Source organism: Mauremys reevesii, linkage group 16, assembly GCF_016161935.1.
Source record: "Mauremys reevesii isolate NIE-2019 linkage group 16, ASM1616193v1, whole genome shotgun sequence".
Lineage (NCBI taxonomy): Eukaryota > Metazoa > Chordata > Testudines > Geoemydidae > Mauremys > Mauremys reevesii.
Genome location: NC_052638.1, coordinates 39,002,953 through 39,021,918, shown reverse-complemented (window position 1 = coordinate 39,021,918; position 18,966 = coordinate 39,002,953). Strand labels below are relative to the sequence as shown.

At 41.7% G+C, this 18,966-nt stretch overlaps 1 protein-coding gene across 3 annotated transcripts in view; it reads right to left on the bottom strand.

The window, feature by feature from the left end:
- LOC120384706 (BTG3 associated nuclear protein) overlaps positions 1 to 18,966 on the bottom strand; it is a 247,863-nt gene that overhangs the window by 133,732 nt on the left and 95,165 nt on the right. For all 3 annotated transcript variants that reach the window (XM_039503693.1, XM_039503694.1, XM_039503695.1), the window contains one exon: positions 17,247 to 17,486. In XM_039503693.1, coding sequence (XP_039359627.1) covers positions 17,247 to 17,486 — 240 coding nt within the window. The remainder of the gene's footprint in view (positions 1 to 17,246; positions 17,487 to 18,966) is intronic.

The following is an 18,966-nucleotide window of genomic DNA, read 5'->3' as shown; positions in this document are numbered from 1 at the left end:
AAAAGCTAGCCTGTTGCCAGAACTGCCTACATTTGGCAATGTTTCCAAAGCACAATTATGGCATCAGGTGATCACATCCCAGAATAGCGTTCTCATTCCCTAGCTAACCCACATCCAAAAAGAAAGAAAGGGAGAAAGACGGGCCTTTTTAAAAAGGGGGAAACGACTCAGCTACCGAGTAAAAATTCTTGTTTTCCATTTTATTTCCACGGTCCTTTTTAAAACTCCACACCCAGAGCTATCAAACAAAGAGGCATGCTTACTACTCAAAGACTATTACAGAGTGCAAGATGTGTGCACTACAATAAAAATTGTATACAGGGCCCATTTGAAAATATAGTCTCAAAAATTGTGGAAGTCCTATGCCATCACATGGCTACAGATAGGTTTATGAAACATTTTGTTGCTGACACCAAAAACAAAAAATCTTGGCATATGAAATCAAATATTTTAAATGCTCCCTTCAGACATGTGGCTTTACATTTTCTAACTAGATGTTACCAGCTCTAAAAGGCAATATTCGGAGCCTTTGTGCATCACAAATGTGCATCACAAATGTGATTTAAAGGGAAACTCTCAGTTGGCAGAGCAATACTTCCTCTGCCGAGACCCCTCGGTTATCCCACTAGAGAACACAATGAAGCTGTCCCCATGTCACGTTATGGCAAAACGCAGAGTCCATCACTTTGCACAATCCTCCCCACAATAAATATTGCAGAGTGACCCAGGAATCATTTCCCTTGAGAAAAGCAAGAGAAATTAACCAACATTAAAAGAAAAAGAAACCCCCACACAAATAGCATTAAGGCCCCAATTCAACAAATCACTTAATCATGTGCTTCACTTTAAGCACCTGAGTAAGCCCACTGAAGTCAACTGACTTAAAGTGAAGCATGTGATTAAGTACTCTGCTGAATTGGGGACTAAGTGCAGGAAAGGTGGAGATTATGGTCCTTCTGAGAGTATGTTGCTTGGCATAATTTTGCTGGCTTCCAAAGACTATGGTAATGGGTCTACTGCATGTGCAGAGGTTGCACAGATTTGCGTGTTAGCCTTTAAGGACTTGAACCCTAAACATTAGATTTGTATTCGTTTTACAAAATGTTTGGAATGAGAAATGAAACTATGTCCCTAAAACTACAAAGACAGAAAAATTAGTCTATTTCAAATATAGCTTTGAACATACAACTGTTAGTCTATTTCATTGTTCCCCCAAATCCAATAATGCAGCTGTAACTGTACCTGTCCTTGTACTATCTGTTTCTTACTCTGTAAGAAGTCCCTAAATTCAGCAATGTGACCGGTTGACATTGCAGCCTATCCTTCACTGCCATCTCTTTACAATGAAAATGCTAGTTTCTAATAAATATGGATAAAACATACTGTAGCCATTTCATCATAACCAACTCGAAACCATCATCCCTTGCCCCAACTCCCAAAACAAAACAGAGCTCTAACTAAATGTCTGTCTGGTCGGAACACTTCTTGGGGATCAACATGGAATGGTTTAATCTGCCAACATTAAAGACAACCAGATGAAATGTTAAACTATAGTCTGCCAGGTTCTAACTAGTATTTGTAAAAATTGTTAGACAGTTCAGACAATTTACTGATGAAAGTGTTATGTAAATAGAGCTCTAATAGTTTGGAAGATCACACAAGAAGCTGCACTGGAGCTATAATAAAAGCCAAACTATTCCATCAAATCAAGAAAGAATTTCAAAAATCAACTTTTCCGGAAATAAATATCTACACACATTAGATGAAATGAGCATATATATTTTTCACTGCTTCAATCAGAACACATTCTTCTGCAAGTCTTGGACGCTGCAATTTGCTATGTGAGGACAGATGAGCTGCACCCGCATGGAGCTCCATTCAAGTCAACAAGGCTCCACGCAAATGCAACTGCTGCCCATGCATTACAAATTTCAGGATGAGGGCATCAGATTGTTCATCCTTTACAGTTAATTGCCAGAAATCTTGCCCCTTCCAGACAACTGTCTATGGTATTTTGATTTTAAACTATAATACTTTGACTTAAAGTGGGCCCATAGCTAGACAAGCAAAAGTGGGAAGGCTGGGGAGAGGCAATTAAACCCAAGGAGGGAATCCTCTCCCTGCCCCCTGTAAAATGATGAAGTGACAGGTGCACTTAGTCCAGAGTTTAAGTTCTGGACCAGAATGCGATGTTAGTGGTATATTGTGCTACAAAACACCACAAACCAAAGCCATTGGACTCAAATACTGGTGCCCATTTCCCACTGGACTCTTGCATAGACACATATTAACACATTAAAAGAGCCAGCATCAGCATTTAAAAAAAAAAGCTAAAATAAAACAAAGGCAAACTACCTGCTACTCCCAATATGTTGGAATGTTTCTAAAAAAAATACCAATGAATCCAAATTTAATTAGTAACATGGGTTACATTTTTTAAAATATATTGATTTATTTTGATTTACAGAGAAATTAAAAGGAGCATCTATCGAAGGCTTGAGGTGCCCCGAACAAAAGTTACAAGAACCAAAATTAAAATTAAATAGCTATCCACACGCCCTCAGAGCTCAAAGCCCTACAAAACACAAAAATTCCCTCCCTTCCACCATGTAGATCTACCCTTCCCTTTGCAGCATCCTGCACAAACAGGCTCTGAGGTGTGTCTTGCAGCTCCAGGAATCCATGGCACACAAAAGAAGTTGCCTCTAAATGGACAAACAATTCACATTTCATTTCCTTTTGTCAAATATATATTTTTACCTGAAACCTGCATCCAAGTATACTAATATAGTGTAAACTTTATATTCCTATATCTAAACAATTATAAATTGTAATTACAATACTAGACCAAAGCACTTTTACTGAATAGCACACAACCATTTTCATGATAGATTGAAAATGATCTTCAAAACGTCTTCAGCTCTTAAATGGTTTTTAACAGTGTTAAGAATTGCAACGGACTTCAACTGTTGCTTGCCTTAGCCTTCCCCAGATATTCTGTTAAAACAGCAAGCAAGCAAAAAAGGATATATTGTCTGTCACCTTACTGAGTAACCATAACTCTCTCTACTAGAACTTTCATTCTTCAAGCAGGCCATCCCCCAAAGTGCTGTAATTACATTTACCTTTCCGAACTGCAGGTACTAATATCACAGCATCTATTTATGACCTGGGTGAATAAGCGGTAATTTTCTGCATTTGATCTTTATGGAGAAACAGATCCCCAGTGTTCCTCAAATGTAATTCTGTTTTGCCTTGGAACAAAACTAAATAATTGATGAATTTACAGCTGTGTGGGGCAATCCACAGTTTGAAATTAAAGCCTGATGTTTAAGTAGAAGGAATCACCTATAACAGAAATGACAGTGCTTCCTCTGTGAAAATAAATATTTCTGATTCTAAGCAGCTGTTGCCAACAGCCATGCTCTATACAGTTTCTGATATCCACATATTGAAAGATAAATTAACAAAAACAGTTATGTTTATGCTGGAAAAAGCAGCACAATTTAGTCTGACATCACAATGTGCAGCAAAGCTGATGGAAAAATGTAGGTCTGTCACTTTAAAATATATATAATTTAAAATCCTTTCTGAGACATCCTGTTACATAAGCCCTTTCCACAGTGTCTCAGAATTCCATCTGGATGGCAAAAGCCACCATATGTGCCGCCAAGAAAAACTAACTTATGAATCAACAACGAAAATTTCTCCCCTTCCGAAGGAGTTTGTGGGTTTGGAAAGGACTGGCATGACAGAAATCTGAACACTGTATGAATTTATTTACATTTTACCACCAGTGGAACTATCAGCCTTAGGCATCTCTATAGTTCATTGTTTAACCCTTTCAAAACAAAACAAAAAACAAACAAAAAGGAAATATGTAGGTTTCCAAGCCTGAGAGAAATGGCTATGCAACTTTCTGGAATTCAATTTATGAGTTTCATGAAATCATAACTTTTCTTGCATGAAGCAATGCATTTTCCAGATGAGATGTACATTAATTCTTGCGCAACCGAACAATCTGTATTCAGTGGCTGGACTGCTTTTCCTCTCACCATGATAATAGGGATTAAATGTTTTCATAGATGCTTTCTGTCTTCTAAGCCCTGTGATAAAAATATTGCTCCGTCATTTACAAGGCCTTTGATAGTTTCTTTTCCAGAATCCATTCAAGCACTGTTAGGATACTTTGCTTATTCAGGGCCTGAGCCAAAGAAATAGTGAGTAAACACCAGCTCCCACTGAAGTCAATGAGGATTGAGAGTGCTAAGCACATCTCAGAATCATGCCCTTAAGCAGTGGTCACCAACTGGTCGATCGCGATCAACTGGTCGATCCCGGAGACTATCCCAGTCGATTGCGATCTCTGGCCACTAATAGGCGGTGGTGCAGCAGGGTTGCCACTAAGGCAGGCTCCCTGCCTGCCCCGGCCCCACGCCGCTTTTGGAAGGGGCCAGCACACACTCGCAGCCCTAGGTGGGAGGAGGGAGGGCAGGGGTCTCCGTACGCTGCTCCTGCTTGTAAGCACCGCCCCCACAGCTCCCATTGACCAGGAACAGGGAACTGTGGCCAATGGGAGCTGCAGGGGTGGTGCCTGCAGAGATGGGCAGTGCGCGGAGCCAAATGCCTCCCCCCAGGAGCCGCAGGGGCACATTGGGCCCTTCTGGGTATGGGTGTAGCTGGGGCAGGCTGCGCCACTGACTAGGAGCCACCTGAGGTAAGTGCCGCCTGGCGGGAGTCCACACCCCAACCCCCAGCCGTGAGCCCCCTCCCGGAGTCAGCACCCCATATACCCTCCTGCACCACGAACCCTCTCCTGCACCCAAGCCCCTGCCCCACCCGAGCCCCTCCCAGAGCCAGCACCCCATACTCCCTCCTGTACCCCAACCCCCTGCCCCAGCCCTGACCCCCTCCTGCACCCAACACTCTGCCCCAGGCTCAGCCTGGAGCCACCTCCCACACTCCGAACCCCTCAGCCCCAGCCCAGAACCCACACCCCCTCCCAAACCCCAACCCTCTGCTCCGGCCCGGTGAAAGTTAGTGAGCAGGGGGAGAGGCAGGGAGATGGAGTGAGTGGGGCGGGGTTTTGGGGAAGGGGCAGGGCCTCAGGGAAGGGGTGGGGTAGATCCTGGGTTGCACTTAAATTCAAAAAGTGATCTTGGGCGTAAAAAAGGTTGGAGACCTCTGCCCTAAATCAACATTGCCACTCCGTTACTCTAGTAACTGTCCTGCATTGTAAATAAACAGGCAAGTAGCCATTACTCTAGAAAAGTTTCACATATGGAAGAATTAACCCAAAGCAAGTAGTGATTAGAACAACTGTGATACAAACACACTTTCATTCCATCTGTAATTTCATGGCTTTGGATAGATTCATAGTACAGTAAAGAAGCTCTTATGATGCAACACATTACATATTAGTAATTAGAGATGGCAAGTTTGCAGCGGGCAAAGAACAGTGAAGGAGGGCGTTGCACACAAGGGCTTAAAAAAATGCAAGAACTTACTGGATTTCATTTAAAAAAAACAAGCACTCTCCTCCTCCTTCTCTTCATCTCAGCCATCCAGGTGCAGCACCAATTCTCATGTTTAAAGGCATCAGCATTTCCTAAACAATCTTTGTTCCCCCTGCTGTAAACTGATCTTGTGTATGCCTGAGTGACATGCAAAATCTGAGGAGAGATGGGGGATTCAACCTAGTTTGAAGCCTTTTACAACATGAGCAGCCTCCCAGGAGAAGTGGGGGGGAACCTCCTGCACTTGAGATATTTAAAACTAGTCTGACCAAAGTACTGGAGTCGGAACAGACAGTATAGAACAATCCTGCATTGGCTGGAAATGGAGGGTGTAGATGACCTAATACAGTAGAGGTCTTTTCCATCTCTAGCTTCTATAAGTCTATGAACAGATGGCTTCTTGATAGCATATTATGCGCAATCAAGCTAAAAGATATCATGTTCATGATTGACTGGCTAAACAGTTGTGCTCAGATGTGGAAAATAAATTCTCCATTAGTGTAATGCAAAATAACAGGGAAAGAGAGGGTGGGAAGGAGAGGAAAAAAACATTGCCAATAATTTATTTCTTGAATTTTGCTGCCTTAATGTCAGTTTATTAAACAGTAACTGGCCAGGAAAAGTAAATGTAATCCACACAAGTACCCAGAAAAGAGGGGAACACCTGCCAATATAAAATTATAGTATTTTACATCAAATCTATAAGCAGATGCCAGCACTGGTGCCATTGATTAGAACTGTGGTGCTGAGATAAACTCAATAGGCTCTCCTATCATCCTCTTGCCTAGCCCAAAAAAGGGTTATCACGTCCCTCCATGTGGCAGCATTTAACTGATTTACAAAGGAGGAGCCATTTGGAACTGAAGCCACAATTCTGCAGCTCCTTGTAAGGAATGAGAAGTGTTTGTAAAACGCAGCATTGTGGCATCAGCACCCTCCCCTAAGACACTCTACAAAAAATAATGGGGTTTCTTTGGGGGTAGGGGGCAACAAAAAGATTTACCTCTTCTCTTTAAAGATCTGTTGAATGGCTCTATGCTAACCAGCACTCTCCTCCATTTGAGGAGGCCAGCACTGCCTCCACCTCCTTTTTCCTTTGTTTTCAAGTCCTCCTTTGTAGAAAATACCACTTCTAACTGGGAATCCACAGCACATGACCCAAGAGTGACCCATGATTTAGGTGCTGGGAGGCTATCAAAAGGGGCTGGTTCGTTAGACAGGGAAACTATAGCAGTGGTTATTAGGGCACTCGCCTGGGACTCAGGAGACCTGGTTCAATTCCCCACGCTGCCATAGATTTCCTGTATAACCTTGGGAAGGCACTTAATCTCCCTGTGCCTCAGTTCCCCGTCTGTAGAATGGAGATAATAGCACTGCCCTACCTCAAAGCCATGACATAACACACTGACAGCAGTAGAGATAGACTATGGCATCTGACGGGGGCAGGCAGAAGTAATGGTGTGTCTTCAAACAGCCATAGTTCAAAGCATTACTGGTAGAAGAAATCTCTCACTAAAAGCACTTCCCACTGCCTTAAAAACAGCTCACTAGTGCAGACACACACGCCCTAATAGCTGGGGCTGTAACGGACTCAGATCCTCTGTGAATCCAGCATAGACGGAGACTCACAAAACACACTATTATTATTACTCTGTGTGTGGCACCTTTAAGAGCAAGGCATACTGGGAAACTAGTAGCTGTAATATGAGATTACAATATTTGAAGGCAACTCACATCAGTGGGAGACTTAAGGGTCATCCTGAGGCACCACATATGGATCAACATCAGTTCCTGCCTGCACTTGTTGCATTACACAGTCTTAAGAGACTGGATTCAAAGGGCTACTCTAGAACACAGGAAAGGTTATTGGTAAAAGAAAGTGTGCATCTTTTATTTCTTTGTTCCTTTTTGCCAGGCTTATTTCTGTTCAGTAAACTGGTGGTAGTTAAAGCACCATGTCCAAACCTGCTTTGGCCCCTTATGTATGTCCGCATACTATATGCAGTAGAACCTCAGGACTTACAAACACCTCCAGAACAGAGGTTGTTCATTTCTCTGAAATATTCATAACGCTGAACAAAACTTTATAGTTATTCTTTCAAAAGTTTACAACTGAACATTGACTTAATACAGCTTTGAAATTTTACTATGCAGAAGAAAAATGCTGCTTTTAACTGCCTTAATTTAAATGAAACAACAGTTCCCTTACCCTGTCAAATCTTTTTTTAACTTTTCCTTTACTTTTTTTAGTAGTATACATTTAACACAGTACGGTATTTCTGTTTTTTCTTTCCGGCTCTGCTGACGACTGATTGCATACTTCCAATTCCAAAGGAGGTGTGTGGTTGACCAGCCAGTTCATAACTCTGAGGTTCTATTATAGTGCCAGCCATTGGAGGGCTATTAGTAAGGCAGGAGGCTGATAAGGAATGACCAGTCATTGCCACAGGTTGAAGAAAGGAAAAATCACACCAAAATTTATCCTAATTAATGGAGCCTAGATATAAACACTGAATTTGAATTGTACCCAATCTTTCCACTGGACTGTTGTTTTCCCAACACTCCTTTATTATTCTCCCTAATACCCCAGCTATGGACTTAAGTATGAAATATGGACCCATTCTCTTTAGTTTGCCAGTGATCTTGGAATTAAGGATCAGATGAAATCAGTGTGATGGGTGTTTTTTTAAAACATGATTGACATGGCCTTCTACAGTGGGCTCCCTAGAGTATTAACCCACCCCAGTTAAAATATACACCCTCTTTAAAGAGAGGATTTTTAGTTTTTCTCAAATCTACATACCCCTACACAGTTCATCTGGTGTATAAAATACAGATTGCTCTACAAGTCATTTAAGCTCTCTAATGAGCATTTTATTAGAACAAGACATTAAACAAAATGAGAACAGCTTGAGTTTCTAGCTCTCCTGATGGAATCCAAGTGCTGCATGCATGGCTCCAAGTGTTGGGCCCAAGAAGGGCTTGTGGCTACATTTGTTTTATCTGGTCCAAATGTTTTTAAACTGTATTTCTGGTTATATTCCATCATACAGAGACTGATACAAGGCATAGAATCAGTGTCCATACATCACACATGGTGCAGTGCAGAATCATTGAAAGGAAAGGACAACATAAAAATAGAGGTGAGGCAAAAAAATTAAAGGGTGCCAAAAAAACCCATAAAAAGATGAGAGAGCAAAGAGAAGGACAAAGGGAGAATGGTTAGGGATCTTTTCTATTTCTGTTATTTTATAAATGAAGTTTGATAGCCCTTTATTCAATAGTTATAATAATGGCAATTACTAGCAGTAACCTATAAAGCAGTCACATTGGCGTAGTGGTTCTAGGGCTTATGGTCTGTGAATGCAGGACTTTCTGTTGCTCCTCCTCTGGTATTAAATGTTCAGTGTCTACTGAAGATGAAATTGACCCATGGAACATCTGTGATTTAACTTATGTTATTGTTAAGACCAAAATCCTCAGAAAGAGAGAGGCTGAAGCTGACACAACAATAAATTAATAGTGATCTGTGTATTTTAAACAACAACTTGTTGACCAGTCAAGATGCTAATATTTAAAGGGTAGTCTCCTCAGTCATAGATCTGGATATTCAAGATCACATGCACAGCTTATAATACTCAAATATATTTCCTGAGAAGGCCAAAAAATAATAAAAGAAATCCCCGTACATGGAATCACTTTGATCACTTCCCTCACTTTTATAAGAGTCCCATCTTGAGGTCATTGTAAACTGTGCAATGCCCAAGTAAAGAGGTTTGGTGGGGGTAATTATGTAGGTGGCTAGAAGCGAAGAAATCCCCATTTCATGCAGCAGAACACTTCTACATAGCCATCTAGTGTTTGAGCCCATTGTGCTCTCCTCTGCAGAGTTTTTCTCCAATGATCTGTGTAGTTCATTGGCTACAGCTCAGTTTTTCTCAAACGCAGTCGGCACACAATTCACCTGCAGGGCCTCTCCACACAATGCATGGCCTAGCAAGCTGGGGCATGATACGTTTTTAATTTATGAGCTGCTCAGACAAGCACAACTTGTAACGTATATTTGGGTTATGTGAATGAATGTCTATATACATACACCGGTCAGACTAGAACAAATTACACAATCAGGCACAAATCAAATGCATTTCCTAATACACAGATTTGGGTGATCTGCCTCTCCATCATGAGAAGAAAGGTCATGTTAATGATTTTTTGTAAAGGAGTAGGGTGCTTAATTCTCATTAAGCTGTTCACACTACTTCTCCTGGACCAGGCAAACCTATAGGTCATTTTTCTATCAGGCACTATGTTTACACTCTTTGAGCTAATCTGGTCACTTAGAAAGACAGATCTACTTTTACCGGTATTAGGAGTATGACCTAACAAGAGTACTAAACTTTGGTAACCAAGTCTCTTCTATCATATGATTTTGACCTTCCTAAAAAAAAAAATGTAACAGCCACATGCCAAGTGAAAAAGAAAAGACACATTGTATAGCACAGCTCTGACTCGGACATATTCTCAGATGGACTTTAACATAATATGAAAAATGTGGAAGCTTGTTTTCCTACATATATTTTGATAGTGCCATATAATCTGTGTTTTCAATTTTAGCAGTAGATCTGTGCTATTTTAAACATCTCCACACAGATGTATTCAAGATGAAATAATGTTAACCCACCATGAACTGAAGTCGGCAACAGTTTGTGCTGTAACAGGCTGAGGGCAAGATTCAGCAGAACAGTACTAAGTTCTCTGCAGCATTACACAGACATTTTTAATCTAATGCCTCTTACTTCCGACATTGGTATTGCTCATCAGTTTTCAGATTTAGTTTCTACTTCCTTTTAGAAAGAACTTGAAAAAGGCTGCGTAGATTTTGCCTAAACTTTCTACACAGATAAATTTTCCAGAAAGTTACAAGCTAGGGGAGAGAGGATTTTATAATGGAATTGTTTTCATAGCTATCATGTTTGCTAATGTGAAAATTATTACAAAACTGCAAAACCTCAAGTCTTTTTCACATTCAGGCGGTAACTAACATTTTACAGCTTATCTATATTGTTAGATAATTTAAAAGAACTGTGAAATATTGAAAGTGACTTATAAGGGCACTAGTGCTATTCCACTAGTGCTCATCACCAACAACAAATTCCCTCTTTTACAGTATTTTCTAAGATCACAAGTAAAGCCATTTAGCAATCCATCATTTTATTGCATTTCTCACTTTCGACGGTACAAATTTTGAGTTTGGGATCTTTTTTAAAAAAGCATGTTTGCAGACGCTACCATAAAATCTCATAAGAGCTAAGCCTACATTTTCAGTTACAATAAAGAAAGTCCTAACTGCTGGCATTCTTAGATCATATTTCACCAGAAAATCCCTACATTTTTGGTAGGCTGAAGTAATGAGCTACTTAAAGCCATAGTATATTTATACTGCTCTGGTTACTTGCCCAAAACTCTTCACTACCACTGTCACCCCACAAGCAACTAAATGAAAATATATACCTCCAAAGATAAACTCTGCCTTTCTGTTGTGGCAGAATGTATGCAATATATCAAGAAATTTTAATAAACATACATCTCTTCATTTGGAAAAAGTGGCTTCTGCATGCTATACTTTTCAAAATATTTTCTATTAAATACAGATTTGGTTGGCTATTTTTTCCCCAGAAAAAGAAAGGGAGGAAAATCTTTCCACTGATAAACTAGAAGACGAAACTTGAACCAAAAAGATCTCCATGATGACCTGAACTTGCTAGCTATGATTGGCATATGCTTTACTGATGACATTAGATCTTCATGTAAGTTTAAAATAAACGCAGCACAGTATTACTGCACAGAGCAGCATCAAACTGCATATGGAGGACAATGATATGATTCAGTTCCCACCCTACTGCTGTACTTAGTTTTTGTTGGAGTTTATGGAACAACATATCAGCAATAAAAGACAGCTGGTCTACAGACTGGTGAGGCCAAGAGAACACAGCACTGCAGGGCTTCGCATTTCTTTCAGTGCATCATTGATAAACTGTAGGGATGAAATCCTGGCCACATTGAAGTCAATGGGAGTTTTATCCCTGACTTCAATGGGGACAGGCTTTCCTCCTTGGTGTTTATGAATCATTATTAGGATTGCCAGGCATTCGGTTTTCGACCAGAATGACCAGTCGAAAAGGAACCCCGGCGGCTCTGGTCAGCATCGCTGACTGCGCCGTTAAAAGTCCAGTCGGCGGTGCAGCAGGCTTAAGGTAGGCTCCCTGCCTGCCCTGGCTCTCCGCGGCTCCTGGAAACAGATGGGCATGTCCAGGAACCGAGGCCAATGGGAACTGCAGGGACAGTGCCTGCGGGTGTGGGCAGTGGGCACTGCACAGAGCTGCTTGGGCCCCCCCACCGAGCCTAGGAACCAGATATGCCAGCCACTTCCAGGATCCACGGGGAGCCAGGGCAGGCAGGGAGCCTGCCTTAGCCCCACTGCGCTGCCGACTGGGAGTCACCTGAGGTAAATGCTGCTCAGCTGGAGCTCACACCCTGAACCCCCTCCCACACCCAACCCTCATGCCCGAGGTTGGAACCCTCTCCCGCACCCTAACTCCCTCCCAAAGCCTGCACCCCAACACCCTTCTCCAGCCCTGAGCCCCCTTCCGGAGCCCGCACACCCTTCCGCACTCCAAACCCCTGCCAGAGCCTGAGTCCCCTACTGCACCCAAACTCCCGCCCGGAGCCCACACCCCACCCCACACCCCAGTCTCCTGCCACAGCCTGAGTCCCCTCCTGCACCCAAACTCCCTCCCGGAGCCCACATCCCCTCCCACACCCCAACCCCATCCCTGAGCCTCCTCCCACACCCAAACTCCCTTCCAGAGCCCACACCCCACCCCACACCCCAGTCTCCTGCCCCAGCCTGAGTCCCCTCCTGCACCCAAACTCCCTCCCAGAGCCCGCACCTCACACTCCCTCCCGCACTCGAACCCCCTTCCCCAGCCCTCAGTCCACTCCTGCACTCCAAACCCCTCGGCTCCAGTCCAGAGACCCCTCCTGCACCCCAAACCCTTCATCCCCAGCCCCACCCCAGAGCCCACACCCCCAGCCGGACCCCTCCCACACCCACACCCCTCAACCCCCTGCCCTAGCCACCTCCTGCACTTTGAACCCCTCATTTCTGGCCCCACCCCAGAGCCTGCACCCCCAGCTGGAGCCCACACCCCCTCCGGCATCCCAACCCCTGCCCCAGCCCAGTGAAAATGAGTGAGGGTGGGGGAGAGTGAGTGACAGAGGGGAGATGGAATGAGTGGGGGCAGGGCCTCAGAGAAGGGGTGGTGCAGTGGCAAGTCCTTGGAGAAGGGGCAGTACGGGGTCGGGGCATAGGAGAAGGGGCAGGGCAGGGGCGGGGCAAGGATGTTCAGTTTTGTGCGATTAGAAAGTTAGCAACCCTAGTCGTTACAGATATGCAGTCACCCACATGCTCACTTACGTTACAGACAATTAATAAACAAGCTACCAAAAGGGAATTTCATTTTCACTCACTTATTACCAGTGATGATATGCAAGTTTACAGCATGAAATCATTACAGCTGAGCCAGTCACATTAGTATTGGACCCCTTTTTGGATAGGTTACTTGGTCCCCTCGCCTATATTCAGTGCTGTAGTAATTTTATGATGCCTTGGCTATGTTATTTTAAGCCTCACTAACTACACAATCACTTTCAGATTCTCTAAACACACTGGTATGTGGGTATTCTTGCAACAGTCTATATTTAGGGAGTGTATTTTTCTTTTGATGCATGGGGATTTGTTCCAGAACAAAGGCAACACGTTAGTGGAGATACTGAGTGAAGCCAATAGACCTCTGTTTTAGATGCTGTAAGTACCCCTAACTTCAATCAATGCTACTTTTACAATGAATCTCCCTTTTCAATTATATCAGCTTAGTCGTATAGTGCCAATATGATCACACTTTCACTTAAGGAGCCTCATTTTCAAAAGCCTGCTTTGCATATACAAATCTGGTAATTGCACATATAAACAGCACTTAGGGCTACAATAATCCGATTTGCACACCTCAGTTTAGGGGGTCGCATGTGCACTTTTTGCAAGCACACTGCTTCCCCCTCCCCTTCATTTTATGAACAAATTTTCAAACAAAACCTATTTAGCCTTATAAAAACTTGTGAAAATAAGTGTGTTACATGCAGTAACCTAGAAAAGTACCATTTACATTGCATAAGTATCTGAAGAGGTCTCCAAAATTTGCAAGAACAAAATTATCTGTAGGTCTTCTTAGCCCTTACAGAGCCATCAACACATTTTTTACATGATCAAACAACACCGTGAAAGCCTTTGAAGGCTTCTGTTTCCCTTACAGAGTGAACCAATGATAGGCCACAATGCAGCAAGTCCAACAGGCTATTTCTAGTTTAGCCCACTGGTCCCCACCACAGTAGTCAGGTGACATCACCATCAACAAAATGAGGCCATTAGGAGCGTACTTCCCAAACTCAGTCCAGCCTGAAGAAGGAACAGTGCTATCAGGCTCATTAGCAATCACTTTCCACAGATTTTCTCCATGTAACTCTCTATTGCCCTAGCAGAAATATAATGATGCAGTATTGAATTCCTCAGAAAAATTAAAACAGGCTCTAAGTGGTGCTTTTGTAGCCTATAAAGCTTGTTTCAATCAGGAATGTTGCTCATTTTTTTCAATGGTTCCCCATATAATTCCACGTTAACATTAGTATTTTTGTATACTTAAGACCAGTGGTTTTCAAAGTTTTTTAGGCTGCATACTTCCTTCCAAATAATGTAGTCTACCATGTACCCCCATCTGAGATAGGGTCAGAATATATCTATGATTAGATTACCAAGTCTTACTAAATTAAATGCATTGTCCACCATTACAGGATTTTTCTCACTTACCTCCTGACAAGAGCTCACATACTCCTAGGGGTATAAGTACCCCACTTTGAAAACCACTGCTTTAGACAATATGGATAGCAGAGGTACCCGATATGTGCTATAGCTTGTGTCAGGATTTCAACTATTCAGAAGGCATTTGCAGGTTTACCTTGCCTGAAATGTAAACTGTAAACTATGCTTATAAAGTCAACTTGGCTGCTGTCAAACAATTGGTTGAGTAATCCCCTGCTAGTAACCATCGTGTCATATCAGCATGGTGCCTACTGCTTACTCAAACAGTCAGGCTGTCCATCACCCATGTCTAAGAACATTTCAGACACTTTATGTACCATAATCTACTTCCCACAGCATCTTCGTTACCTATAAAGCTACAGAAAAAACCTGTCTATATCCCTAATATACATTGCAACACTGTTTGTAGGCCTGTGATAGCCTCCTAACACTCACCCTGACAAGGAGAGACAATATGAACCATAGTGCTTTATCATCCAAAGAGTTCCTATCTTGAATCCACACACTTTATGGTATTTAACTTTTCCCTAAAGTAGAGAAACATTTGTGTGAACTGCAGTGAGCCTGCTACAATTTCCTTCATCTCAATTTGAGTGAGATCCACCCTTTGAAATGATACATACTGATAAAAAATAAAATGAGTTTGTTCCATTGAATTTACAGACAATCCACACTCCCCATTTGTTTCCAGCTGGTCAAAACTGAGATCCAAGCTCATATTATTTTGATTACGTGAACTGTATTTATATTTCTAACAAAAACAAGTTGATTTTTTTTCGTTATTTCAGTTATCACCATGGTTGGTATTTCTCAACTAGAAATGTGCTACATTTGGTATGTTCTGTACCTGTGAACTAGTATGAACTCAGAGTGGCTTCCTAAACCAAAAAGAAAGCCCGAGAGATTTCTAGGAAACACCCACTGCAGACTAATTTAAATCGCTCCTTTAGGATCCTCCCATAAATAGAAGCTAAGAAAACATCTGTCTGGTGGCAACAGCAACAAAAAACACACACAACTCTCACAGAATGTAATTTAATTTGATCATTTGGGATAGCTGACTACAATTCTAATGTTACTTCTAATGTTTTCATGACTTAAAAAACAAATCCAGAATTCGAATATTCACCAAGACTATTCCCCATAAATGTCTTTCTACTCAGCCTACCATGAGCTATGAGAAACTTGGTGAAAACTGTCATGATATAAAAAGAATCTTTAAAACCTGCAATTCTCTATGTTTCCAGATCCTATCATTACGCTTCTGACCACAGTAAATTAAGAGAAGCATTTTAGTTTGTATGTGGTGTTTCTAAGGACTGATCCACCTGCCTCCTACACTACAGCAGCATAAGATCTATACCCACAACATGTTTCTAAATAAGATAATTGGCCTAATCCTGCTATCAATGAAGTCAAGATAAGTGTTTTCAATTATTTCAGTGAGAAAAGGATTGGGCCCAACATAAATGGACAGTCTCAGCCCAGCTCTTTGGAAGACGATTGTGCAATACACACTTCAGCACCACTGTAGTAGCAATTTCAAACGTCCTCTGTGTTCCACCGTGCCACCTACATTCAGCTGTCTGTCCGAAGAGTGAGACTGGCAGAAACAGGGAGGCAGAGCGTTGTCTACAACTCACCCGAAGGAAAATACATCTGAGCTGACCCCTGAACACATTTTGAATTTGATGCATTTTTTGTCCAGGTTTTCCATGACTGCAAGTTCTGGAATCCACTGTCACACAGCCTGCTAGCGAGGTTTCCCTAGGATTAGCTAGTTTGGTGCCATAGAGGGGAAGGGAGCAGAACAAGTTATTTTTGGAAGATAATATCTGCTGTTAAATCAAAACCTTGCAAAGTATGCTCAATGTTACATGAGGGATGAGCATAAATGTCTGTTACAAAAATAACTCAAGAAGTAACATTATGAAGTTACTTTTTAGAGCAGAACCACACTTCACAAAACATAGATATTAGAAAAATGAATTTGGACCATGATTTGTTATAATGTGCTGTAGTTCTTTAGAGCTAACCCCTCCCACATAAAATATATTATTTAAAAATAAACATGCAGATCAAAATAACTGTAGAGTAAAGGAGGAGTTGGTCAGATTGATGCATGACCTGCCTGACCATATCTGTAGACTTGGGCTGCTGCCTAGAATAATATTACCAGGTCGGCCAATCATCTTTCAGGGATTGTACTTCCTATAGTGAGATTCAAAATGGAACCACAAAAAATACAGAGCATGGAGCAGATAATGCAATATCTGAGCAACAAGCAGGTGGAAGTGATTAGCTGCATTAATGACTGCACATAGGTACCACAGCAATGGAAGCTTTATTCATACAGAGATTAGACTAAATAAATTAGAGGCATAGATGGCACCAGAATAAATAAGATAGGCCCCACTCTTATTTCAGTAAAGGGCAATCAACATTATATCTAATGTGTGATGTCCAGAGGACAATTTAATTATTATGGGTTGTTGGTTTTTTGGGGGAGGGGGAAGAAGACCAGAGAGGGGGAGAAGGAGAGGCAGGATTGGAGTCAAGAGATGCATACTCCTCGCTGTTTATACAAATACCTGAGCAGGTTATAACATTAGCCATTACTGAGAAGGCCTACCCAAAATTATTGAGACAAATAAACCAAAAAAGGAATGTGCATGAACATTTTAGAACACTTGGTTCTAAAGATTTAGCTCTGTTTGTCTCTTTTGCTCTCAATTGTCAGACAAAGCAGATGAAATCTCTCTATACAGCACAAGATCAGAAACTTCAGTGATACTCACAGCGAATACCATAAATCATGAGAGGATCAAGCTGCTTCTTCCCATGCTTCCCTTGCCCTGAAAGGTTGGAGATGGCCTGAATTTCCCGGTGGAAGAGATAATCTAGCAACGTCAGTGCCATCTTCTCAGCTGTGCGGCAGTTGGTGCTGATATGCAGCATATCAGCTGGGGTGATGGGGCAACGGACTCGCATCTCAGGATTGTTTTCATCTCCAAGCCATGTCCCATTGGGGTAATCCTCTAAAAACAGAAAACGAGGAAATTCTAAGTGATGGCACAGGCTGCAAGAGTTATATTTAAAATGTATAAATATCATCAGCTCTTCCCATTTTCTTTATGTCCTCCATTAACTTGTTTCAAAGCTCATAGTGACTGGCTGGCTCACAAGATTTGTAATGGATTAAGAGTGTTTATCCAACCCACATCAGCAGTGACCAAAAGTGGTTACCATTAACAGCTGTTCTGTGGCCTGCAAAAAATGAGCAATTGGTCTTGGTCCAGACATCCAACTCACAAATGAAATTAAACAGTCTCTGAAGAGGCCAATGAGCAAAAGAACACAGAAAATCTTCTCACCCTCAGTCGTGCTCGTTCAGCCCCCTCAAGATAAAGATCAGGGCATATTTGTGGGATAAGGAAGCTAAGATCTTAAAGTGAGCCACTTTTCTGGTAAGGCTTGTCCCTCCAACCTCATTAATTTGAATCACAATTTTCCCCTTAAGCAATGCAACAAGATGAACTTAATCAAGGCTGACAACTTGAGAAAATAAATAATTAGTGATGAGGGGTAATTTCCTTGATTAATTACTTAAGGGGTTTACCAAGGACAATTACTCAACTGTAGCTGAAGATCCCAAATGAAACTTTTTGTTTTGTTTTTTGTTTCAGACTTACTGAACGGTAGTCTGCATTATTTCCTAAACATGTCATATACCAAAGGACCAGCCCCAGCACTGAGAATGAATCACCATTCATCTCTCTAGTGTCTCTTTCCTCCTGGTCAAGGGTGAGGTCATTAGCAGAAGAAAATGTATTCGTTATACTGGCTTCCCGCGCTATACCTGGCTTATATTGTATCCAGAAGACCGTGGATTTTGCTCTTGCTCTGGCCTCTCATGGTTTGGGAAAATAAATACTCATTTTAAGCTAAGGGAAGCACTGAATTCTTAATAGAAATAAAATTTTGTTGGCAATGCCAGAAGTCTGTGAATTCAAGCCACTAATCACAAATTGGACTAAAGTTCAGTGTGGACACCAGAGTCACACCTGGAGTGTGGAATACAGCTGCAAGGAAATATACAGGCCCTTTGGGTGAGATGCTAAGCCAGGCTGAGTTTGCTCGTTCCAGTTAAAATGAAATTTCCTATAACAATCTTGACAATATATTGGGAATAACCCAGTGGTCAAGCCTAACATTTCAATAATGACTGACACAGACTGTATGGATTTAATTTCAACGTTCGCACAGCTTTGTGAGGTAAAAGGCATAAAGACTGCTGGCTTGGGATTCATGCCATTCATTCATGCCATGCTAGCATTGTGTTGCTTTTTTACATATTTTCAAAAAGTGGTATAAATATGAAACAGATCTTTTAACTATATGGTTTGTTTGTTTTTTAAGACATGCATGTAGTGAAGTATTATGGTATAGACAAAGGCACAAATGCCTGTTTTTCATAATCATCCTATTCATCTGCTAACCATGAAAAAGTTCAGATGA